The sequence below is a fragment of the Phocoena sinus genome, chromosome 2 (assembly GCF_008692025.1).
Source record: "Phocoena sinus isolate mPhoSin1 chromosome 2, mPhoSin1.pri, whole genome shotgun sequence".
Lineage (NCBI taxonomy): Eukaryota > Metazoa > Chordata > Mammalia > Artiodactyla > Phocoenidae > Phocoena > Phocoena sinus.
This window is the reverse complement of record NC_045764.1, coordinates 4,465,896-4,492,306: the sequence shown is the minus strand read 5'-3', so window position 1 is coordinate 4,492,306 and position 26,411 is coordinate 4,465,896. Positions and strand designations below refer to the sequence as shown.

Genomic DNA, 26,411 nt, shown 5'->3' with positions numbered 1-26,411 from the left:
TGTTATAGTCATTTTCCTTGAGTAACTGATGCTCTTGGTATTTCTTTTTAAACGTCTTTATTGGAGTATAACTGCTTTACAATGGTGTGTTAGTTTCTGCTTTATAACAAAGTGAATCAGCTATACGTATACATATATTCCCATATCCCCTCCCACCCTCCCTATCCCACCCCTCTAGGTGGTCACGAAGCACCGAGCTGATCTCCCTGTGCTATGCGGCTGCTTCCCACTAGCTATCTATTTTACGTTTGGTAGTGTATATATGTCCATGCCACTCTCTCACTTCGTCCCAGCTTACCCTTCCCCCACCCTGCATCCTCAGGTCCATTCTCTAGGTCTGCATCTTTATTCCTGTCCTGCCCTTAGGTTTTTCAGAACCATTTTTTTTTTTTTAGTTTCCATATATATGTGTTAGCATAAAGTATTTGTTTTTCTCTTTATGACTTACTTCACTCTGTATGACAGACTCTAGGTCCATCCACCTCACTACAAATAACTCAATTTCATTTCCTTTTATGGCTGAGTAATATTCCATTGTATATATGTGCCACATCTTCTTTATCCATTCATCTGTCGATGGACACTTAGGCTGCTTCCACGTCCTGGCTGTTGTAAATAGAGCTACAATGAACATTTTGGTATACTATCTTTTAAAAGTCTTTTAAAAGACTACTGTCTTTCAAAATATCAGCACTTGTTGCTTATTATCCTTCCTAAATTTATTCTAAAATTTTATTTCATGCATCAAAAATAAGGTGGTTTATGGATGGATAGAAGGATGGTAGATAGATAGATGGGTGATAAAATAGGTGTAATAAAATGTCAATGGTAGGATCTAGGGAGTTAATATCTGAGTGTTGACATCACAGGTCTTTTAGCTTTTTTGTATATTTGAAACTTTTCACAATAAATAGATTTTAAACAAAATTCTGTAGAAATTTTTTCTGTTTTAATGAATCAGGGTTGTTCTTTGGCCTGGGGCCCAAGCTGGGGTACTACAGTAATTCAGGAATTAGGAATGACAGTTTCAATCCCAACACTTTCTTAAAAACTTAGGAATCCCACTTTCTCTAAAAATTTAGGAACTGAACCTCCACAAAAGGAGTTTCTAATCTAAATAAGCATTAAAGACAATAATAAGATCCCCATTTATACACAATAGACTAGCATTCATGGACTGGAAAAACTAATTCAGAAAGCCAACATATCAACTTATGCATAATAATTAGAAATGTAACCAGGTGGAAATGAGTGAAATAAATTCTGAACATTCAAAAATTATATTTTTTTCAGATGGTCCTTGGACTTGTCAGGGAACTTAAAATGAGTTTTAAGAACATAATTTTAAGATTCATGATATTGTGTAAAAGAAAAGGAGTGTGGATATTTTAGAAGCTACAAGTACTTTAATTGGTGAATATCTTTCTGGAGATATTCATTTAGTCGTTATAGGGTACAGTACAGTTTCAATGATCATCCTTTTGGTATCTCCATCAGAAAGAGCTCACAATTTAATTTTGCAGTAAATAAAAAGACAATATAAAATTACCACCGTTCATGCCTTTGTAAATCATGACTAGAATTTTTGAGGTTGCATTCTTTTTTTTTATTGAAGAATAATTGATTTACAATGTTGTATTAACTTCTGCTGTACAGCAAAGTAACTCAGTTATACATACATGTATTCTTTTTCATGTTCTTTTCCATTATGGTTTATCACAGGGTACTGAATACAGTTTCCTGTGCTATACAGTAGGACCTTGTTGTTTATCCATACTATATATATATATTAGTTTGCATCTGCTAACCCCAAATTTGCGGTTGCATTCTTAAAGCATTTAGACTATGCATGATGTTTTAGGGCAGCCCTATGCCCTAAAACATTCATTTTAGCAAGTATTTATCCTGATGAAATTCTCCTGGTACCCTTTTGGTGTCATCCACCCCTTTGGCCAATAAGCGAAATATTAAATAGAGCTGTGGAATTGACAGAGGCTACACCTGTGTTCTTCTGGCTTCAGCACTAATTTTAAACCATCCTCATCCAGCAGGGCATGTCACTGGTTAATGGGCATACGGGACATTCCCGCCATCTTGCGTTCAACACTGAATTAAGTGACCAGTCAGACAGAGGCAAATCTGCTTCAACTATCCAGTTGGTAGGTTACTGACCTGAAGTATTCTACTGATTTGCTTACCTTCTTTCCTTTATTCCTTGATAAATAGATGAGAATCAGTAGGCTAGATAAGTATTAATAGAATCCACTCCGATTTGCCTAGTCTTGATCATGATAAATCCTATTTGGAAAACTTTGCCAAACACCTGAAAGCTGTTTTCAGGGGTAAAATGCATTTTCCACAGATTCAAGTCACTGCTCTCTGCACCTCTTTGAAACACACGTGGATCAGATTGACATAATAAACATATCCTTAATCACTCCCTTTACCAGTTTTCATAAACCAGCCAACCTTGAGGTTTCTCCGGTCTGAGAAATCCTTAGTCATGACTAGGTGAGGCCAAATAAATGTTGAGCAAGGAGTTAGTTAGAGGACGTAAGAGTGGAGGGTTCATTTCGTAATGTAGGAGAGAAGTGATTCTGTCCGCGGAGATGTCTCATAGTAAGTGCCTTCTGTTACACTGAGTTTTCCACAACAAAGATCTTCCGTGTGAGTTCTCAAAACACAACCTCCAGTCAGGTTCAAAACAATATTCCCATTTTAATTCTTAAAGTCATAAATAAAGGGACCTGAAAAATATGAAAATATATAACATAGTTAGAAAACATGCCTCCTATAGCCATGGCCTTGGGGGAGGGGGTTACAGTTCAAGAGTAGATTCCTGAGTAGAGAGAAGTAAGCTATTCCTGACACATTAACCTGGCAAAATACAAGTGTCTGGCAGTAGATTGCAGAGCTAGAGCTAACTCAGGGATGTGAACAAAAAATATTTCTTTACAAAAGCCTTATTGTGTTTATTGTTTAGATACGTCACATGTGGTTTGAAAGCAGATAACTTCAGGCTGAGATTAGTTTTTAAATCACTTTAATGCTGACCTCATTTCTTCTGTGCGAATGAAGGGTCCAGAGCCCCAAGATACAAGCACATCTCGGATGTTAATTCAATGAGTTTAGAACAATTTGACTACTCTAGCTGACTAATAGTATACTCACCATTTGTTTTGTTATTTAAGCTGTAAGATCAACCTAAAGAGAAATAGAAATAATTTGAACTTTTAGGATTGTTTGATGGGTCCAATTTCCTGTTTTTTGGGGTTTTTTTTTAGTTATTTCTGAGATATACATTTTGAATTTCCTAGTTTTTTTGTTGTTTTTTTGCGGTACGCGGGCCTCTCACTGTCGTGGCCTCTCCCGTTGCGGAGCACAGGCTCCGGACGCGCAGGCTCAGCGGCCATGGCTCACGGGCCCAGCTGCTCCACGGCATGTGTGATCTTCCCGGACCGGGGCACGAACCCGCGTCCCCTGCATCGGCAGGCAGACTCTCAACCAGTGCGCCACCAGGGAAGCCCCTAATTTCCTGCTTTTTAAGGAAAGTTTTTAAGGAAGAGGAACTCACAAATCTTTCCAGTCATCAAAGGAGTTTTAGATATTTGCCTCTAAATTCCTTTACGTACTGTGACAATATATAGCTTTTTGGAAAAAAAATCCTGGAATAAATATCTGAAGTCCTGTCTTTTAATAGTCTTTTGATCTTAATCAGGCTTTGATATAACATAATTTTTTAAAAACCCCACATTTTTCTTTTGTTTCTGGATCCACCAATTTCAGGCAAGAGACCTGTCTACCTCTTCCAGCCCGTATCCTTCAGATCCTACCTTCTCAGCCACCCTTCTCCAAAAATAGCTTATCGTTACATCTTTTGAATAACTGCTGTTATTCTAACATGTGAATGTTAAGTTTACTTTCTCTGTTTACGTTAAAAAAAAGGCCTATGTCTCACATTAAATTTGTCTCAAAGTTTCCACAATTTGGGGTGATAGGAATATGCTTCTAAAAGGACATGTTCCATAGACAGATAAGAAGTATTCTTTTCACACAATAGAACAAGAATCTTAGGCCTAGGGAGGGAAAGTGTCTTTCCTGAAATTGAACCATGAGTCAGTCTCTGAAATAAAATCATATCATCTCAACTTGTAGAAGTCAATTACAAAATCTCACCTTCGTGTCGTGTGAAAGGATGAAAAATCTTTTTAAATTGTATTCTTTTGTAAGTTTGTTGATCTCCTTTCTTAGCAAGTTTTTTGTTTTTTTTTCCTGACTGGAAACACCACAGAAACAGCATCTTATGCTACGATGAATGAAATGAAGTGTTGGGTTTGCAATGGTTTCTTCTCCACAATCTACTTAAAGATCAGAAGAAATTCTAGATCCACAGTCTACTTACTGTACAGGAGCAGGGCCAACTGAGGTCAAGAATCAAGAATCATTTTTTTTTTCCTACGGCTTGGGTTTCATAAAGGCTTCCATAATTTAATAATGAATTACAGACTATCTAAGTAGCCTCCAGCTCTCTATGGAAGACTCTGAGCTATGTAAGAGTGCTATTTCCATCTACATGTAGATAGTGGGGAAAACACGCTTGCAGACTCTTGGCTCTACCTTCTGTGTTTGTCTATGAAATTGAAAAGTTCTGATATACTCCAGAGGATCAAAATGTCTTTTGATAAAATCAACATAACTCTACATGTCTCAGTTTTCGATAAAATGATGACTATTGCTTATTATTCATATTTTATTTTTTAATTTAAAATAGAAAGGCCCGGAAGATGCACAGGCAGCTGAAATTCCTAGAGGCAGTCTGAACGCCCCCAACAGAAAATGTGAGTACCAATTTTAAAAATCCAAACATTAAATATAGAAAGTGCCATAGGAAGAGGTTGTATCTGTTTTGAAATAAATATGTGAAAACCATGTAAATTTCATATTGGGTATGTATTTCATTATTAAAATTTTGCAATGAAATTTTTAATAAGGGCTCATTCCTATCAGTCTTTGAAACCTACTACACATTAATATCAGTGTCACTTCATTCTTTAAAAATGTTTTCCCCAGTGGCTTAAAACTGATCCTCTAGAAACTTCGATTAGCGTAAATACTTACGTGGTTATCAAGGCTCGTTTAAAATCCTGCTGACGTGATGATTCGAGCCTTTTACTTCCCATGAAGTCTGGAGACAGTACTGTTTTTCTTGTCTTCTGTCACAGTCTACTGATAATTCATCACAAATGTCTATCTCATTTATGATATTGTCGTTAACATGGTGGAGTTCAGTGCTATCTCGTTATTCAGATCTTATGCCATCACTCATTTGTTTGTATAATTTGCATCCAGTTGTCTTCTTTCTATGATTTTCCCTATTTCTGAATTTGATTAGCCAATTTTGGTCAGGACTTTATTCCCTTTTGCTCATGCTTTTGAATAATTCTTAGAACTTCTTTTTTTAAAAGGTCTGTGTTGGTTTTCATCAGTTGCTCCTGAATCCTTGCCCCATTTTTCTCACTGATATTATTCTTTTGTAAACACACTTCTCAATAGTTCAATGTTAAGCAGTCGTGATTAGTTATGTCCATTCTATCAGAATAAGTTAGTTACCTGAGAAGAAAAAGAGGTATTTATTGAATACTTATTATATGCCAGGCAGAATGCTAAACACATTCTGGATTATCTCATTTAATGAGATATGGATTATCTCATTTAATCCTCTTAACACTTTACTGAAGTAAGAATAATTAATATTCAAATTACACAAATGAAGAGACCAGTCATTAGAGAGGGTAAGTCACTGCCCAGGATTACATAGCTACTAAACTCCAGCATTGAGGAACCAAGAAATGCTAATGCAGCAACCATTTCCTTGTGATCATTCATTCAGGCATGCATCCCTGTATTTTTTCACATTCTTTCATTCATTTAAGAAATGTTAGGGCTTCTTGGGTGGTGCAGTGGTTAAGAACCCGCCTGCCAATGCAGGGGACACGGGTTCGAGTCCTGGTCCAGGAAGATCCCATATGCCATGGAGCACCTAGGCCCGTGCGCCACAACTACTGAGCCTGTGCTCTAGAGCCCGCGAACCACAACTACTGAAGCCCACGCACCTAGAGCCAGTGCTCTGCAACAAGAGAAGCCACTGCAGTGAGAAGCCTGTGCACCGCAACAAAGAGTAGCCGGCTCGCCGCAAGTAGAGAAAGCCCATGCACAGCAACGAAGACCCAACGCAGTCAAAAATAATAAATAAATAAAATAAATGAATTTTAAAAAATGTTTGAGGATGTTTTAGGCACTGTGATTGCACGGGGGAATAAAATTAGGAATGGTCTTTATCCTTAGGTTGCAATGTGGTTGAGGATATAAATGCTAATAAGAACAAACAAGGTGGTAACAATCACTGTTCTGAATGTGTTTGATGTTTTCACGCCTGTAATTTATTTATATGATTCAAAATATGTAATTACGTAGTCTGTCCAACTCTCTTTTCAGGACATTGGTAGTGATATTTTTCCTTCTAAATATTTAGTTCCAGGAGAAATTTTAGAATGCCAGGCACCTAGAAGGTATATCAGAGACATTTCTTTGTATTTGTTTTAGAAGAAAGGAAGTGGAAAGAAGCCTACACCTAGTCAAATTAGGAGCAGAGAATGGCTGTAATAATGGAAGTGGAAGTAATAATGATGGACTCATTCAAATATTTTGTAGACCTGATATCTTCCTACTTCAGATATCAATCTTGGCATACAGAATGATTAGTGAACAAATCCAAATTCAATTATGCAACTGCCCTTTTTGCCGGGGACATATTGAATTAGCTTCAAATATTTGATTACTTGTTTCATATTACCTGACTGGTGGAACTCAGGATGTGAAAGTCCTATCCACAGTCTGATTTAAATAAACAAAAAGCAGCACGCTACAAGATCCAGGCTGAGTATTACCATGGAAAACCTCTGCTAAGTCAGAAATGTGGCACTCGAAATGACTTCCATGTACCGAAGGAAAGGTAGAGTATTATTGATAGTTCTATAATGAGTACATTGATTTGCCAGTGAACGCTTGTCTTATCTTCCACTGAGTAATGTTTCCGTTGCCTTAACATGTACAATGTGCTCCTTGTTGTTTATATGCAAATATGTGTATTTGCCTTGCGGCTTGTTACATGGCCATGATCTGACATTTAGAAACCCATCATCAGAGATAACAAAATAATAGGCAACGAAAATAGGCTGCAGTGTTTCTTGGCAAAGTATAAATTGGGTAAAGCTTTTCCATCCAAATGTATGCCGTTAATATCAAAACTCTGTGTAGGCATACGCACAGGCACGGATTGGAGATCACAATTTATTTGTATGCTGCAGTGTTGTCACATGGATTACTTTAAATTATTTGATTTTATTTCCACAAAGAAGAGCTTTACTTCCAAAAATTGGCAGGAAAAGCTGAGTGACCTCTTTGCATTTTTAGGCTCAGAGAGCTTCCAGGCAATGCCAATAAGAACTCTCTGAATTCAGTACTTCGATATTTATTCTGTATTTTTATGACTGTTGCTTAAAATCTTCTCATTTTTGTTGAAGGATGAAATGAATTAGGAAACCACCAGAACGATAGAACTGAGTCTTATCGCCATGGTTCTAAATAAAGCATGATTTTGAGATGTAAAATGCATGGCATGTCTTTCCAACACAGGCAATACACTTGTCTCCTGGCTGATATAGTCTGGGCTAGATCTGCTGTTTACTGAAGTTCCTTATTTCACAGTGTGGGCTATGAAATAAGTCAGATCATATCCCCCCAGTAAACCCCAGTAAACTGTAGTAAACTACAGTGCAGTCCCTCCAGTCTTAGACCAGGTAACAGAAACCAGAAGGTAACCTCTTCCTATTTTTATTGAGTGTCCAGTTATTAGAATATTCTGGGCAGTTCTGATAGTAACAATAGCAACTCCTAACACCTGTCACACAGTATACACCAACTGAGTAATTAGACGACAGCAATTGATTTTAATGGCTGTTCTTATCAAATGGTATGCCTAGGTAGTTCACTGTCAGAATATGTGTTAGCCCTGGAATACTTTTTGTATTTGTTAATGGTTCCAACCCATAATACTAATACACAGTTTTAGGTTTTTGAAAACAGAAATTCTGTCCGTCAAAAACTTGAACCCAACTGTGATCTAATTATTTCATTAATTAAACCCATTATGGTCCAGTTGATTTCATTGGCTGTCTACTAATCAGATAATGTATATAATGTAATAGAATCGCATGAAGACAGCGTCTCTTTATTTCATCCAACATCTAGTTGGTCTAGTCAGAAAGACAGAACATTCAGTAAATGTTCCAAAGCTAACTTTGGGATCGGAAGGGATGGAAGCGGTTCTGCCGTGGTCACATTTGGGGAGTGAAGGAGGCAGTAGGGAGGGTGGTTAGCACCAACCAGAAAGGGGAACGATCACAAAGTGGCAGGAGGTTGACAGTTGACTCCAGGAGACTGACACGAGGGGCAGTCTGACTCAGGGGACAGTTTCAGAAAATAGACTCCATTTTACTGGCATTCTGCCCCGAGGGTCTTAAATTATTTAAAAATGCTTCACAAAAGACATTATGTGGAAAGGTCATCGAATGTATTTTGGAAAGTTACACCAGTGTTATTTTTATCTTCTTTTGGCACAGCTGAGCAGGAGGATAGAAGAGCGAATGCCCTAACATCTCATAATTAGTCAGACCCGTTAGAAAAATGGTGACCATAAATCCGTGTGCCATATCGGTTGCTGTATTCACATCGCCGGTCCTGACCTATTTTGAAAGCTGAGACAAAGTGGAGTTACTTAATCTGGTGCAATTTAAGAATGTTGAGGCTGGAGGGGAAAGTTGATCGTAACTGAAGGATTCCGTGAACTATGTAGTGCTTTGTTAATGCTTCTTACACCTTCTTTTGGTCCTTTAGGCAAAACCATGAGCTTGTTAGCAATAATGATCCTGGTTGGGGACAGCCTGCATAACTTTGCAGATGGCCTAGTCATAGGAACAGCCTTCTCATCTTCATCCGAGTCGGGAGTGACCACAACACTTGCTATCTTGTGTCATGAAATTCCCCACGAAATGGGTAAGTCTGACAGTAGAATCACTCTTCCTGCTCGCTGAGAAAATCATAATATATTTCTAGCCATGGTTTACTAGGCTTCTTTTTCCAACACATGATTGAAAGATGAATACTTTCTGTTCATAATTTATTTAAACCATCAAAAGCAAAGAACTAGAAAAAAAAATTCCTGTACCTCAAGATAGAATGCAGTTAGACCCATTTATGATATTTCCTGGATCCAGAAGTGACTCTTTTTGGATTCTGGAGAATTCTATATGGGAAACAGTCATTAAAGGTGGGGGGAAGGGATAAATTAGGAGGTTGGGATTAAGATATACACACTGCTATATATAAAATAGATAATCTACAAGGACCTACTGTATAGCACAGGGAACTCTGCTCAATACTCTGTAATAACCTATATGGGAAAAGAATCTAAAAATCAATGGATGGGGCTTCCCTGGTGGCGCGGTGGTTGAGAGTCCGCCTGCCGATGCAGGGGACGCGGGTTCGTGCCCCAGTCCGGGAAGATCCCACATGCCGCGGAGCGGCTGGGCCCGTGAGCCATGGCCGCTGAGCCTGCGCGTCCGGAGCCTGTGCTCCGCAGCGGGAGAGGCCACAGCAGTGAGAGGCCCGCGTACCGCAAAAAACAAACAAACAGTGGATGTATGTACATGTATGACTGAACCACTTTGCTGTACAACTGAAACTAACACAGCATTGTAAATCAACTATACCCCAATACAAAATAAAAATTAAATTAAAAAATTAAAATACTGGCATAATAAAAAGATTCTTTAATTTTTTAAAAAAACTTCAGCAAAAACTTTAAAATCTGCATATTAAATGTGGGAAAAACATTAATAGGAGAACTTTTGATCCATTATGTCAGCAAACAGGCCAGTGAGATAAAATAACATTTAAATTAAAGCCAAACCATGGTTTCATCAACCTGATTTACACAAAATGTCTAAAGCCAAGTGTAACATTGAAATGACAGGCGTATGGTATCAGATTCATGTAAGACCCTTTTTCTGGATAATCTTAATAACCCATGTAATTCAAATCTGCCTCCCAGGAACCAAGAGGAGACGGAATAGACATTTCTGAAACAGGTCCAGAAAGAGGAGAGGCTGGTCCCAGGAACACGTGTGCCCTAGAGAGAGGGCTCTTGGCAGTCACTCTTTCTTATCTCACTTTCACATTTACATTGCCCACTTGGGCCCCCCCTGACCTCTTGGGTTCTGTGTCTATTGCCCAGAGTCCTGTCACTGATCATCACTGACCCATTCCTCTCTGAGGAGTTTATCCAAGGTCCTTCCTGAATCCGTTAAGACATACCTGGTCTGGGGGCCATATTGTATGGTCCTATTTTAGCTACTATGATAAAACCCAACAGAGGAGGGTGACAGTCTGCGACAGGCCAGCAAAAATGTCTGAAGACCTGTTCATAGGATTAATTACGCAATAGAACTAGGAAACTGAGTCCCCAGGCTGTCTCTTTTAAAAAATTTTTTATTGAAGTCTAGTTGATTTACAATGTTGTGTCAATTTCTGCTGCATAGCAAACTGACTCAGTTATGCACATATAGACATTCTTTTCTGTATTCTTTTCCATTATGTCTCTTTATTGAACTTCAGCCTCTTCTCAATCCCAAAACTAAGAAACAGAGCCTCTCAGATTACAAGATCATTCTTCTTTTGGAGGAAAAGTGTAGAGGGAATAAGGTCGTTTTTCTATAATTAAGGCAGTAAAACATTTTCTAAAGGAAAAATTTGTTTTCCTAACCAACTTTTGCCATGATTTAAAAATCTCCTTAAGTCATCTTCTCTTTCTCTTTCTTAGCAGTTCCTGCCTAAGTAAAAAAAGAAAAGCCTATATAATGTTTACTACCTTGGGATTTTGCCTGGCAAGTTTCCAGGTAAAAAGCTTTAGAAATCCCAGGGCAGCAAGTGCTTTATTTTGCATTTGTCTCAGTTGAATATGTCACAGGACATTAGGAAGTAGAGAGTATGTCACAGTTCTCTCTGTATATACTGTCTTCCAGAGCAGTAAAAGGAACAGAACTCTTGAAATGTAACTTCCTAAAGTATAATGAGTTAGGCCGTAAATCCTAGAGAAATATAAGAAAGTGTTTTATTAACTGATCATTCAATGTTACTTATAAAATTGGCCCCAGTTGCTGAAATTTGAAACAGATAGCACACGAGTTGAACAAAGGCATCATCAGTTAAATGATAATTCTAGTTTCTTTTCCCTTAAATTTCAGGAGACTTTGCTGTGCTCTTAAGCTCTGGACTTCCTATTAAGATTGCCATCCTGATGAATCTTATAAGCGCTTTAACTGCCTTCATAGGACTGTATATTGGGCTCTCGGTATCCGCGGATCCATGTATTCAGAACTGGATCTTAACCATTACTGCTGGGATGTTCTTATATTTATCCTTGGTGGAAATGGTAAGCTTTGTGGTTTTCCTATTTTGTTTTTCCAAACACTAAAAATGCAAAACAGAGAAAAGGCAGCAAAACGGAAGGGTCGATGGGGAGAAGAGAAGAAGGATATAGGCAAAAGTATAAAAGAGTAGGGAAATATTCTGTGCAATCCAAGAAGGTAAGTGGTAGGCAGAAGAAACATAATTTGAGATTCAGAGAATATTGACATTCTTTTAACTGAAATTAAGTGGAATGTTTGAAACCTTTATAATTGTCAAAAAGTGATTGTCATTTCATTCTGCTCCAGCTTTGCATCTATAAAAGTTGCCTATACTTCCAGCTGAAAAGTTCTGTTAAACAGCCAGCCACTTTGTTTATACATTAGAAAATATTTCAACTGAATTTGTCATTAAGTTAAAGAGCTCTTTGGCTTAATGAACCAACCCTATCTTTAAGTTGCCAAAGCGCTATCATGCTGGAGAAATGAGAAAGATGTTTATAGTATTGAGTCTCTAAAATTGCAATATATTTTTCCTGAAGAGGTCCTTGCTGACATTAATGGTTAACTCAATCATCACGTTTCATCCCCTAGAATCTGAATTGAACCTGGGAAATGTCACATTTTTTTTTTTGCCTCTTAAGTTCTGTTCTCTGCAAGATAAACCAGTTTTTTAAGGTCACCTTCTATTAGATTGTTTACAACTTACATGTCTTTTTTTTTTTTTTTTTGGCTGCGCCATGGGGCTTAGAGATTTTAGTTCCCAACCAGGGATTGAACCTGGGCTCCGGCTGTGAAAGTGCCAACTCCTAACCACTGGACCACCAGGGAATCCCCTACAACTTACATGTCTTAAGAGAAAAGTCATAATGATTTTCCTGTCTCATGGGCGGGAATAAGGCAAATTAAAATGGCATAAATTAACAAAAGAAATATATATTTGTAAAATCACCCATTTTTTAAAAGAAGTCTTTATTGAATTTGTTACAGTATTGCTTCTGTTTTATGGTTTGGTTTTTTGGCCACAAGGCATGTGGGATCTTAGCTCCCCAACCAGGGAACGAACCCTCACCCCCTGCATTGGAAGGCGAAGCCTTAACCACTGGACCGCCAGGGAAGTCCCAACAAAAGAAATATTTAAGACTTAAAATCAATAGAAAGCCAATCTGATCAGAAATAAAACATGTGATTACACGCATCCTGGAGCAGAAACGTAAAATAAACAATCTTGAAGGTCATATGTGGAACAGGGCCATTGGGGTTGACTAGTGACTTGGCAGAAACCAGCGATTGTCCTGGATGTAAGTAAAGAGACTGTTTCATAAGGGAAAAAATCTGGAAGGCAGGAACCTGGGCTTTTACAACCAGAAGAGTGCATTCTATAAGCAGATTTCAAGAAGGGGACTCTTCAAGTAAAACCACCATCTTAAACTTCACTGTGGGGACTTCCCTGGCGGTTCAGTGGTGAGGACTCCACCCTTCTGCTGGGGCTTGGGTGGGGAGGCACGGGTTCAATCCCTGGTCAGGGAACTAAGATCCCCTATGCCTGTTGGGGCACAGCCAAAAAAAAAAAAAAAAAAGAAAAAGAAACCCACTGTAAATGCTTCTGACTTTTTGGTGGTCTTTCTTTTTTTCTTTTTTTTTTTTTTTGTGGTACACGGGCCTCTCACTGTTGTGGCCTCTCCCGTTGCAGAGCACAGGCTCCGGACGCGCAGGCTCAGCAGCCATGGCTCACGGGCCCAGCCGCTCCGCGGCATGTGGGATCTTTCCGGACCGGGGCACGAACCCGTGTCCCCTGCATCGGCAGGCGGACTCTCAACCACTGCGCCACCAGGGAAGCCTGGTGGTCTTTCTTAATTCTCATGAGATTCAAGTATACGAGGTAAACACCAAAATGTACTTTCATATTTGGAAATGTTCTTACATATTGTCTATGATACTCGGGGAATTCCCTAATCTTGATAGTGAATATAGTCAAAGGTGCAGCTGATTCTACCCATCTTTTCTGAACCCCGGTCCCCAACCCGCAATCAGTGTTAGAGAATCCCGCCATCCTTCCACTCTGAGAAATCCGGATATCTCACCTTGTGTGACTTAGAAAGTACACGGCCACTCATCACTGAATGTCGTGAGCTCTGCCTTTTATTTAAAATGTCTGTAGATCCATCCTTAAGTTCACTCTGGAGCCTCCTAATTTTCAGCTTTGCATTTCTTTTTTTTTTTTTTTAAACATCTTTATTGGAATATAATTGCTTTACAATGGTGGGTTAGTTTCTGCTTTATAACAAAGTGAATCCGTTATACATATACATATGTCCCCATATCTCTTCTCTCTTGTGTCTCCCTCCCTCCCACCCTCCCTATCCCACCCCTCTAGGTGGTCACAACAGCTTTGCATTTCTAATTCCTTTTTTCTTTAGGAGTTCGTCGGGGGCAGTTGCTATATTCTTTTGAAGTTGATTTTGTGTTTTAACACAGTGTCGTCTCTCTTCAAGTATGATGGATGTGTATGTACGTAGTTAGTCCTTTCTCTTTGTCTCCTAAAATTGACCTGAAAAGATTATCAAGAACCATTTGAGCCCTAAGCTAAAGACATCATTTTCCCCTCGATGTTTCCTCTCCCAGTCTTGTAAGGATAAAGAATTGCTTGTAAGAAAACAACGTGAGAAATCCTGACCTTATTGCAAATTACTATTGGCCAAAGAAAAATCAGTGTCCTGGCAAAAAGACAGGAAAGAAAATCCTGAGTTTCCTGGGGCTACTTCCTATAATCCAGGTCACCTGCTCTCACGGCCTTTTGAGTAACTTCTAAACAAATACAGCTCTTTCACATAGTGGCAAGTTTAACTGTTGTACTCTGGGGCCATGCCAAAGAAAATACTTTTTTGTCATTTCGAGGGAAGAAAACAACGTTTCAAGACTCTGTACAACAGCAAAGAAAATAAATGACGGCCACTAAAGGGTAAGGGGGAATACTTTCATTCATTGGCTATTTACCAAATTCTGGAAATTTACCAGGCATCTTCTGAGCAGGGTTAATGTGAAAAGATTAGCTAGATTTTTGCTTTGCCTATTTGTTTCAAAGAAATTGGGTGTGTGATTTCAAACTCCTAAAAGGAAAAGAACTGGGGGCAAAAATGGGGCCGTGGGCAATGATGCCAACAAAGCAGAAAGTCTTCACCAGGCAAGTCTGCCAGCCTAAAATTCTCCCGAGTGGTATCGCCTGATCCAAGCACGTCACCTCTCAGTTCCATCGAATGGTTTCTAAAGTACATTAAGAATGAATGCAGCTCTGGGTGGCCAGAGGAAATTCATTCGCTACTGTAAAGAGCCGTGTGCTAGACTGGGTTTCCCCAAAGCAGAGTCTAAGACAGAGGCGTGTGTGAAGTCACTCGACTTGGCAGGTGATCCCGGGGAGCAGAAGTGAAGGGCAGGCGGAGTGAAACAGAGAAGGATAAAAGGTCAGTAGAACAATGGGTTTTTATTAAGTTCAATACCACCGTGGGGCATCCGCCACACAGGACCTACTGAGGGGGCGTCTGTCCCCATTGTTCGTTAAGCATCACCTCCCACATTTCAGGAGATACATGCCTGAGTGCCAAGGGAGTTCCCTGGCAGTGCCATGCCGTCACGCTGAGGAGCCCAGGGCAAGAGAAAGAGGAATGTAGTGTAGACCTGAAACAAGGCTTCGTGCGGGACTAGTTAACGCGCTCTTGGAAATGGTGTCTTGCCACAGTAGCTGGGGTGAGAGATGGGCTGAAAGAATGTGAAATAGCACACACGTGCTGGCCATTAACAGTTGACCCATCCGCCACTCAGATACGCTTCTGGTCCTTCACTTTGGAATTCCATCTATACCAAAGCCCCTGCAGAGCGGTAGACAGCAAAAATCTCCACAAAGACTTAATACAAGGTAGTTAGTGGAAACAGTCTCTAAACCCTACTGGTCTTGAGGCAGTATTTGATATTCATGATCTCTGTCCTTCCAGCAGACAATCTTGATTCTCCGCACCTTCAGGCAGCACTGTGGCTGACCTCGATTTCATTCCTGGTAGGACACCCAGATCTTCCCTGAGGGATCCTTTCTGTCTTTGTCAGGCCATAGCTCCTGTGGTTGCCTGTTCACCATTGTCACCAGGCATGGAAACACCAGGAAAGGCTCCAAGGAATTCTCAGGTTTCCAGATACAGTCCTTGCTTACTCCATTGTGTAGCGATCACCCTACTTCTCATGGGAAACCACTGATGATTGTTGCCATCAGCGTAATAACTTTTTTCTCTTTTAGTTGATACATTAGCTTGAGATGGTCAAGTGACCAGGTGGTAGACATAACTTCAAGTTCAGTGGAAACATTCCCTGGTGTATTCTCCTCACGAACAAGGATCTGTGTGATCTGATGGTCCTAAAGTTTGCAGGAACGGGAAGCACAAATTCTAAAAGCAGAAAAACTGGCAATGATCATATACTATTGCTTCATGAGTTTGTCTTTTGTTTCTGTTCTTATTTCTATTATTTCCTCCCTTCTACTCACTTTGCATTTAATTTTCTGATCATTTTCTGGCTTCATGAGGTGGAACGATGTATCATTGATTTTAAATGTTTTCTCCTTTTCTAGTATAAGCATTTAAAGCTGTAAATTTCCCTCTTAGCACTGCTTTGCTGAGTCTCATGTATTTTGCTATGTTCTGTTTCCAGTACTGATCATTTTGAAATGTTTCTAAACATTCACAACCTCTCATGATTTTTTCTTATTTGACCCATGTACTTACTGTATGAAAGTATGTTGCCTAATATCTCAATATTTATAGCTTTAAAAGTATCTTTTAGTTATTTTAATTCTTGCATAGTCAGAGAATATACCTTGTATTATTTTAGCCCTTTGAAATATTCTGAGACTTTTTTATGGCCCAGAATATGGTCTGTCCTGGTGAATGGCCCCATGTTCACTTGAAAGGTACATGAGTGTGACTGCTGTTGGGCGAGGGGTTCTGTGAATGTCAATTAGATCGGGCTGGGTGATAGTGTTATTCATATTTTCAAATTCCATGATTTTTTTTCTCCACTAGTTCTGTTAATTATTGAGGGAACGCTTGAGGGAGTTAAAATACAGACCTAACTTTGTGGGTTTCCCTATTTCTTTCTTAGTTCTATCAATTTTGCTTCATACATTTGATACTCTGATATTAGATGCACGCATATATGGGGCTGCTACGTCTTCTTAATCGAATGGATACTTTTATCACCATGCACGATCCCTCTTGATCTCTGGTAAAAGTCCTTGGCCTAAGTCTTCTTTGCCTGTTGTTAATATAGTCACACCTGCTTTCCTGCTTACTCTTTGCACAGAATATGGAAAGTAAGTGGTAGGGCTTTGAAAGAGTATTTGAAGTGACGTAACAGGAGAAATGTCTGATACAATCAGCAGTGTCTGTGATTCATATGTTAATATCCATGTATCTTGTTTATCTTATTTCCCTAAATCTTATTTAAAACAAATCTATTGGTTTGTGATCTTTTTCATACTCCCATGTTTGCTACAAAGATTTCATGAGATTTGTTCTTTATAGATATAATAGCCCCTGAAAGATATACATGTGCCAGTCTTGGAAGCTTGTGAATATGTTATCTCACATAGGAAAAGAAACTACGCAGGTGTGATTAAGGTTTAGAATCCAGAGATGGGAAGATTACCCTGGATTATCTGGGTGGTCCCAACCTAATCACCAGTTGTGAAAAGTGGAAAACCTTCCCCAGCTGTGGTCAGACAAAGATACATGACGACAGAAAGGTCAGAGAGATTTGATGTTGCTGAATTTGAGATTGGAGTTAGGGGGCCAGGAGCCCAGGAATGCAGGCAGCCTCTGGAAGCTAGAAAAGACAAAGAAACAGATTCTCCTCTAAAGAATCCGAAATGGAAAAATACGTTACCAGATTCAGGTCCGGCTGCTCCCCGCTCGAAAATCAATACCCGAGAGGCAGTTGTTGGTAGAAAGGAAAATTGCTTTTAATCAGAATGCTGGTGATCTGGGGAGATGATTGACTCGGTGTCCCCCAAAAACCATCTGCTTGGCCATGAAAGTTTTTAAAGGGAAAAACGGAGGTAATCTCAGTTAATCATTGAGATGGGGGTCAGAGTCGTCACCTTGTTGACAGGCTTGTTGACTTCTTGTGATGTTTCTTTAGAGGCTGTCTTGTTCACACAGTTTGTCCACACTGTTGGTTCACGAGATTACTGAAGGGGAAGCAAGGGAAGAGATCTGGTCACCTGTTAATTATTCTTCATTTCTACTTCTTTGATCTGCAGAAAGAACCAACAAGTTAGGCAAGGTATTGTGTGAGCACAAGATCTGATAGGTGTGCTAGGGCTGGAGATGAGTAGAGCATGGAGGTGCCTGATTGAAAAGTTAGTTACAGCGTAGCTTTGCTGAGTGGAAGAGAAAGGGGGTTTCCTGCTGTGGGCCGTTTCCTGCAAAGAGCTGTTTACAGATCCCACCCCCCTCAGATATCATTCCATTTCTACGGGATTAGGGATGAAGGTCTGTCTTCTGTAGCTGCTTCATGCTGTGAAAGGGCCTCGAGGTCTTAGTGTGAAAGATGCTGACATGGGTTTGAAGCATCTCTCGGCTGACAGCTTCAGTTGCCCGTTTACATACACAAGCAGAGGAAGTTACAATTATTTTGATGCCTGCAAAGATACAGATTATTATGAGCAGTAGTATTAATCCCATTCTCTTAAGGCCAGTGCTTGGAACTGTGCAAGCCATAGATTCAGTTCCGCTCTAGATGGAGCAGCTTATGTCATGACTGCAGTCTGGTCGTCATGCAGTTACTTCCCTCTTGTGGCAATTACAGTATCTGTAAAACAACTCGGGAATGTGCATCAGACACTGTCTGTGACCCTATTATCCTAATCATTAACTGCTTGAACCTGCTCTTTTGTGACCCAGGAAGGCCTGGGAGATGTCAGCTTTTCAACAAACAAGAGGCAGAGGACACGAAGGGGCCTTTTTACTTGGGGGGAGGGAGCCCACAGGGTTCTGCTCGGTTCCAAACACATTGATTTTAGCCTGGTGAGACCCAAGTCAAATTTCTGACCTACAGACTGTAAGATAAATTTGTGGGGTTTTGGCGGGGGGGGGGGGGGGGGGTTGTTTTTTTGCGGTACACGGGCCTCTCACTGTCGTGGCCTCTCCCGTTGTGGAGCTCAGGCTCCGGACGCGCGGGCTCAGCGGCCATGGCTCACGGGCCCAGCCGCTCGCTCCGTGGCATGTGGGATCTTCCCGGACCGGGGCACGAACCCGCGTCCCCTGCATCGGCAGGCGGACTCTCAACCACTGCGCCACCAGGGAAACCCAAATCTGTGTTGTTTTAAACCCCCAGGTTAGTAGTGATTTGTTAACAGCAGCCATAGAAAACTACTATGTCTCTGTGCTACTAACCTTGGTTTAGATGTGCTTGGGAACAGAGGCAGCTATGTAAGAGCTTCTCATTCGAAGTCTGAGAACTGAAAATTCCTTCTAAGACAATTCCCAGAACTAAAAAAACCAGGAAGATTTCTCATAGCCACCATCTCTAAAGTTTATAAAATCTCTCAAATAGAAGGAAAAGACCAGCCCTGGAAGTACTGTTTTTTTTCAGCAGTTTGGATAAGAGAGACTTTATTTTTAACGATATGATTTATTATTTAAAGAATAAGTTAATTCATTTTGAAGAGCATTAAGCAGGTTATGCCAAAGAAAGGTTTATTTTGGATCCGAAACAAGATTCAAACCTTTAGGCACTTTTCCTGAGGTTTTAAATCCTGCAACACTGTTTCCATAGCAACAAGCCCATAGAAATCTCAAGGGGCTATCATGATGGATGTGACTGGAGATGTCTCTAGAATGGGGATCACTGCACAGCTGCCTAGGATCTAGTATGTTAATAGCATCCAAGCTGATAGTGGAGGAGCTGTAACTCAGAGAAGTAGGTACAGAAGAAGGAAGTGCCTACCAATTCATGCCAAAGCAAAAGAAACTCTCATGCCCCCTCCGTGTACATCACAGGGAATTAATTGAGGGTATACCTTATTTCCAGTCCTCTCCCTCCACCAGTCTTTCTCACTACATAAATCTCTGGGCTGCTTCCTCTTCTGCTCTGCACTTGGGTTTTTTATTTGTTTGTGTTTGGTTTTGTTTTTTGTTTTGATGCTCTTTTAAAACTTCTTTTCACTGACATAATAATGGGAGAGGAAACAGTAAGATTGAAGAGGAATCACTTAGAGCAATTTGCTTATCTACCTTCTTCTGGAAATAATATCCTCCAAGTAATATCACAGCCACCCTTTTGCCTGGAGCAGTTTTCAATTACCAGATCATTTTCTTTGTATGAAAGGCAGGGTAAAGAATAGTTTGAATTTTTGAACTTAGATCCTCTGCTTTGAAAATATACCCAAACACAGGAAAAAAAAATCCCTCTACGAAACCCACTCAGTAAATAGGATTATCAACAGTCCAGATGAAGGGCATTCATTGGCTTCTCTACAATTATTTTAGTTTAGTAAATATAACAGCTTTAAGATTGTGAATTGGGTAAAAAGAACATTGACTGACAAAAGGGCCACCCTCCTAGCTAGGTTTCTCATCTTTTTAAAAGCAGGTGACTGTAATATTAAGCTATCCCTACACGTTTAGGATATTTTGGTCCTATTCCCTGTTCCCGTCATGCTTTCTTTATCTTCCAATTTATTGCATTTGATTGAGTCTTTCTTTCTCGGAGGACTGTAAATAAATCCAGTGCAATTCAATCAATCATCTATAATCCCAAGTTGGCTCTGGTAAATGAATCCTTTATCCAAAAAAACTAGTAAGCTATCCTTTCTTTGAAGTTTGGCAATATCTAGGTGTAATGACCTTTAAACAATATTCATCTATAGAAAAGGGATATTTTGTTATAAAAGACATAAAATAATCTTGATATGAATATTTTCTTTCAACAAATACTGTACTTGAAATCAATGTGTGTAACTGACATCGTTTAAACGCTTCTGCTGTGAAAAAGTGAGAAGCATTTAAAAACCATTTCAGGTAGCACAATGAATATTATTTAACGTTCACAGTTATTTCTTCACAAGAGCAAGAAGTATGAAAATCATTCTTCCCAACAATTTTGAAAGATTTCCCTTCTCTCTCTGTAAAAAAAGAGATTTCTCGAAAAATCAGTCAAACCCTACACTTAGATATTTTCTACTGAGAAAATGATTAATAGGCCCAACTCTGATGAACACTGAGCTCTGTAATTTTTAAAAATTGGCCACCAGAAATGTGTGTATTTTTTGCTCTTCATGTTTTTTTTCTTCTAACTAGTTTCTCAAACCACATGTGCATGTGTGCACACACACACACACATCTTCCAAAGCAATCCATTTCTCAGGAAAATATTACAGCTGACTGATGACTCTCTTTTCTGAGCTATACAATTAAGAGTTTGTCTAACTTAAGTGCTTCCCCTAAGGAAAAAAATGGAGAAGTGAATAGTTAAATACAAGTTAAAAACAGGTAATATCTTCGTCTCTCTGAATTATATGTGACAATGATATGGTCTTTGTCTTACAACTCAGTTTTCAAAAGAGAAATTTTCATTTATCTTCTGCGGCAAGTGGCTTCATGAATTTCCCTTGGGATACCATTGAGAAGGTAGAAACCTATAATATCTTGTATTTGAATGTTTAACAAATAAAATATCTAATGCTGAATTTTTAAAAAGAAGCTTATAAGCCTCCAGTTTGGTGATCTCAGACACACTGAGAGCTGTGGCCCTTGCTTTCTTGCTTGGTAAGGAAAGTTAAAGCTACTGTGTTAAGTTGTTTTACAAACATAGCTACTAATTTTAAAAGACCTAAATTCGAAACAGGACTCGTGTCAGTGGGAACAAATCTCCCAATTTCAGGATATTGTTGGTTCGACGTAGTAATTTGTGTTGACGGCACTAATTCTATTCACGTGGGCTCTGTTCTCATGACCTCATCAAATCCTAATTATGTCCCAAAGGCCCCACCTCCTAATACCCTCACATTCGGGGGTAGGGTTTCAACATATGAATTTTGAGAGGGGACAAAAACATTCATCACATGACATTTTATGCTCTGGGACTTGGAGATCTAAACATAACCCAGAACTTGATGTTCCTCAGTACAAAGTGAATGCAATAAAACCTTAGTAAATGACACCTCTTCCTACCATATATTTTTTTCGATGTAATCTAGATGCTACTTATTGTAATATTACAGTAAGCTAAAGAGCTAAAGAATTAATCAAAGTTTTTGAAACCTTGGAGTGAGTGAAGGTGTGTGTGTTCATTGTGGTAAAACATTTGTAACATAAAATTGGCCATTCTAACCATTTTAGGTGTACGGTTCAATGGCATTAAGTACATTCACATTGCTCTGCAACCCTCATCGCCATCCATCTCCAGAACTTAAAAAATCTTTTCATACTGAAACTCCATACTCATTAAACAACAATACACCCCTACGCCCAGCCCCTGGTAACCACCATTCTGCTTTCTTCTCTATGAATTTGACCATTTACTGTAGGTACCTCACATTAGTGGAATCATGCAGTATTTGTCCTTTTGTGATTGGCTGAGTTCACCTCACATAATATCTTCAAGGCTCATCTGTGTCATAGCATGTGTCAGAGCTTCCTTCCTTTTTAATGTTGAATAATATTGCATTGTATGTACATCACATTTTGTTTAGCCATTTATCTATCAATGGATACTTGGCTTGCTTTCACCTTTTGACTATTGTGAATAATGCTGCTATGAACACGGGTGTATAAATATCTGTTTGAGTCCTTGCTTCAATTCTTCTGTGTATATATCCAAAAATGGAGTTGCTAAATCATATGATAATTCTATTTTTAATTATTTTAGAAACTGCCATACTGTTTTCCATAGTATCCGCACCATTTTACATTTCTACCGGTGGTAGTCAGCGTTCCAGTTTCTCCACATCCTCACCAACACTTGTTATTTTCTGTTATTTTGATAATAGTGATCCTAATGGGTGTGAAGTGGTTTTCATTTGCATTTCCCTAATGATTAGTGATGTTAAGCATCTTTTCATGTGCTTATTGGCCATTTGTATATCTTCTCTTTGGAAGAATGTCTATTCAGGTCACTTGCTCATTTTGTAATTGGGTTGTTTGCTTTTTGGTTGTGAGTTATAGGAGTTCTTTATATGTTCTGGATATTAACCCTTTATCAGATACATGATTTGCAAATATTTTCTCCATTCCATGGATTACCTTTTCACTCTGTAATGTCCTTTGTTGCATAAAAGTTTTAAATTTTGATGAAGTCAAACTTGTGTTTCTCTTGTGTTGCCTAAGCTTTTAGTGACATATCCAAGAAATCACTGCCAAATCCAGTGTTACAAAGATTTCCCCCTATGTTTTCTTCTAAGAATTTTATAGTTTTAGTTCTTACATTTAGGTCTTTGATTCATTCTGGGTTAATTTTTGTATATGGTGTAAGGTAGGAGTCCAGCTTCATTCTTTTGTGTGTGGATATCCAGTTTTCCGCGTTCGTTGAAAGGACTGTTCTTGCCCCATCAAGTTGTCTTGGCACTCTTGTTGAAAATCAATTGGCTGTGTATGCAAGAATGTATTTCTGGGCTCTCTGTTGTATTTTATTCACCTGTATGTCTGTCTTCATGCCAAGACAACACTCTTTTGATTATTGTAGATTTGTAGTAAATTTTGAAATCAGGCAGTGCAAGACGTCTAAATTTGTTCTTTTTCAAGATTGTTTTTACTATTTGGTGTCCCTAGAGATTTATATGGATTTTTCTGTTTCTGCCAAAAAAAAAAAAAAAAAAGTCATTAGTATTTTCATAGGAATTGCATTAAATCTGTAGATTACTTTACCTAGTAGTGATACCTTAACAATATAAAGTCTTCCAGTCCATGAACATGAGATGTCATTCCCTTTATTTGTGCCTTCTTGGTTAAGTTTATTTCTAAGTATTTTATTCTTTTCAATACTGTTGCAAATGGAATTGTTTCCTTAATATCCCTCCTCTTCAGATTGTTCATTGTTTGGATATAGAAGTACAATGGATTTTTGTGTGTCGGTTTTGTATGTTACAACTTTGCTGAATTTTTCAATTGTATTTTATTTTTTTTTTTATTTTTTTCGGTACGCAGGCCTGTCACTGTTGTGGCCTCTCCCGTTGCGGAGCACAGGCTCCGGACGCGCAGGCTCAGCGGCCATGGCTCACGGGCCTAGCCGCTCCGTGGCATGTGGGATCTTCCCGGACCGGGTCACGAACCCGTGTCCCCTGCATCGGCAGGCGGACTCTCAACCACTGTGCCACCAGGGAAGCCCTTAATTGTATTTTAGATTTTTTTTTTTTTTTTTTTTTTTTTTTTTTTTTATGCGTTACGCGGGCCTCTCACTGTTGTGGCCTCTCCCGTTGCGGAGGACAGGCTCCGGACGCGCAGGCTCAGCGGTCATGGCTCACGGGCCCAGCCGCTCCGCGGCACGTGGGATCCTCCCAGACCGGGGCACGAACCCGCGTCCCCTGCATCGGCAGGCGGACTCCCAACCACTGCGCCACCAGGGAAGCCCCCTTAATTGTATTTTAAAAGCTCGAGAGTAAAAAAGTATATATTAGTACTGGGTAACAAATTTTTGCTTATGGAAAGACATGTTTCATAAACAGTAATTTTTTAATGTAATTCTATGGTGAATAAAATTGTGTAAGTTAAAGACATTTACAAGTCAAAAGGGTTCCATCATTAATCACATAAGCCCATTTCTCTTCTTTTGTTTTTGAAGCTCACTGAAACAGAAATCTGCTGCAATTCTATCCACTGTTTTCTCTTCTTCCTCAATTTTAAGTTGCATGAATAGATAAACCTATGTTGATGACAATAAGTAAATAAAAGAAATCTCTATTGCTTTTCAAAGTTAGAAAGGATGATATTTTCCTAAATTCTTGCTGAGGACTGAATGACAGTTTTGATCCTCGTCTGATTTTTTTTCTTTCACTAGAGCAACGTCCCTGTTTTTGTGAAGTTTGTGACAGTGAATGCCAAATACAATCTTGTTTGCTCATCAGGAGTAACGTAGGTTGTTTACAATTCATCTAAAGTTTATTGAATGTATGAGATGATCACTGCTATGAAGAGCCACAATCTGAAAGAAAAGCAAAAAGGTAACGTGATTGTGTCTGTGGTGGAATACTTACTAACACAAGTAAGTTGTTCAGCCAACACAAGGGAGAAGACAGACAGGAGCAGTGCATCTATCTCTTGGATTCGTAAATGCAAAATAGTCTTTCTGCTTTACTAGTTTTTCAGCAAGTTGTCATCTCATGGATGACATCTTCAGAAAATTTTCTTGGAGACAGTGCATAGACAAAAGATTATACAGACTGAGTTATTAGGTTTTGCAAACACTGGATGAACTTTTGGGGTGTCATTAAAAACAGTAATCGATCTACCTCTATTTAACAGAACTCCTACATGTCTCTTTGTAATCATTTTTTAGACAACACGTTACCAATGAACAATCATCAAACGACCCTTCAAAAGTCAAGAGAAAAACTGAAAAATTAACATTGTTATAAATATGTGAGTGGGTGAATATTCAAAAGTTAATTTTTCTCATGTGCTAGACAACATAGAGCTATCCCAGTGGCTCTTCATAGCGGTGATGATTTTAAAAAATCTAAGTGTATTAGTGTTATGAGACTATGGAAAATACTTGGAAAAATATCTTCCTGTTCTGAGTATAAATAAAAGACTTTGAAATGGCACTCTGTAGTTTGGCTGTAGCCACCAAACAATCCAGTAACTCAAAATATTCTTTAGTTTTTCCTTCTCATTTTTTTCTATTTTTACTCTTAGAAAATAGGAAGGTATAGGTGGAACAGAAGAAATATCATTAGATCCATAATCAATACCAGATGATCCATAACCGTTATAATGTTTCTCCCAGTAAGCCTATAGGCCATGCTGAGTGTTTCTTTAATTTACACTGGGCTTAGATAATAAAAAAAAATTTTTTTCTGTGTATGGTCTAAGATGGTGGCCACACCCACATGTGACTATGCTGAGTGCTTGAAATGTGGTTAGTGTAACTAGGAAATGGATTTTTTAAATTAATAAACGTTATTGTTTACAGCAGTTTTAGGTTCATGGCAGTATTGAGTAGAAACTACAGAAAATTCCCACATGACATCTGACTCCCACGTACACACCTTCCGCCACTATGAACATCCCACACCACAGTAATAATATGTTCGTGACAATTGATGAAACTACACTGATACATCATTAGCATTCGTGCTTGGTGTTGTCCATTCTATGGGTTCTGACAAATGACATGTATTCCACCACTGTAGTATCAGACAGAATAGTTTCCCTGCCCTAAAATTCCTCTGTGATCCTCCTATTCATCCCTCCCTTTCCGTTAACTCCTGGCAACCACTAATCTTTTTACTGTTTCCATAGTTTTGCCTGTTATTTCACTTAGTAGTATACATGTACATTTTCCCCATGTCTTGATAGCTTTTTTTTTTTTTTTAGCCTTGAATAATATTCAGTTGTCTGGATGTACCACCATTTACCTATCCATCTACCTACTGAAGGATGCCTTGGTTACTTCCAAGTTTTGGAAATTATGAATAAAACTGCTGTAAACATCCATGTGCAAGTTTTTCTATTAACATAAGTTTCCAAAATATTTGGGTAAATACTGAGGAATGCGATTTCTGGATCTTAACGATAAGAGAATGTTTAGTTCTGCAGAAAGTATGTCAAATGTCTTCCAAAGTGGCTGTACCATTTTGCATTCCCACCAGCGATGAATGAGAGTCCCTGTTGCTTCAGATCTTTG

At 39.0% G+C, this 26,411-nt stretch overlaps 1 protein-coding gene across 3 annotated transcripts in view; it reads left to right on the top strand.

Moving 5' to 3' along the window:
- Positions 1-26,411, top strand: part of SLC39A12 (solute carrier family 39 member 12) — a 69,357-nt gene that overhangs the window by 34,029 nt on the left and 8,917 nt on the right. Inside the window, exons 8-11 of one of the 3 annotated variants that reach the window (XM_032623303.1) lie at positions 2,052-2,159; positions 4,772-4,838; positions 8,956-9,114; positions 11,364-11,551. In XM_032623303.1, the coding sequence (XP_032479194.1) occupies positions 2,052-2,159; positions 4,772-4,838; positions 8,956-9,114; positions 11,364-11,551 (522 nt within the window). Of the gene's footprint in view, positions 1-2,048; positions 2,160-4,771; positions 4,839-8,955; positions 9,115-11,363; positions 11,552-26,411 lie in introns of all 3 variants that reach the window. The other 2 variants (XM_032623302.1, XM_032623304.1) reach the window with 2 other exon arrangements.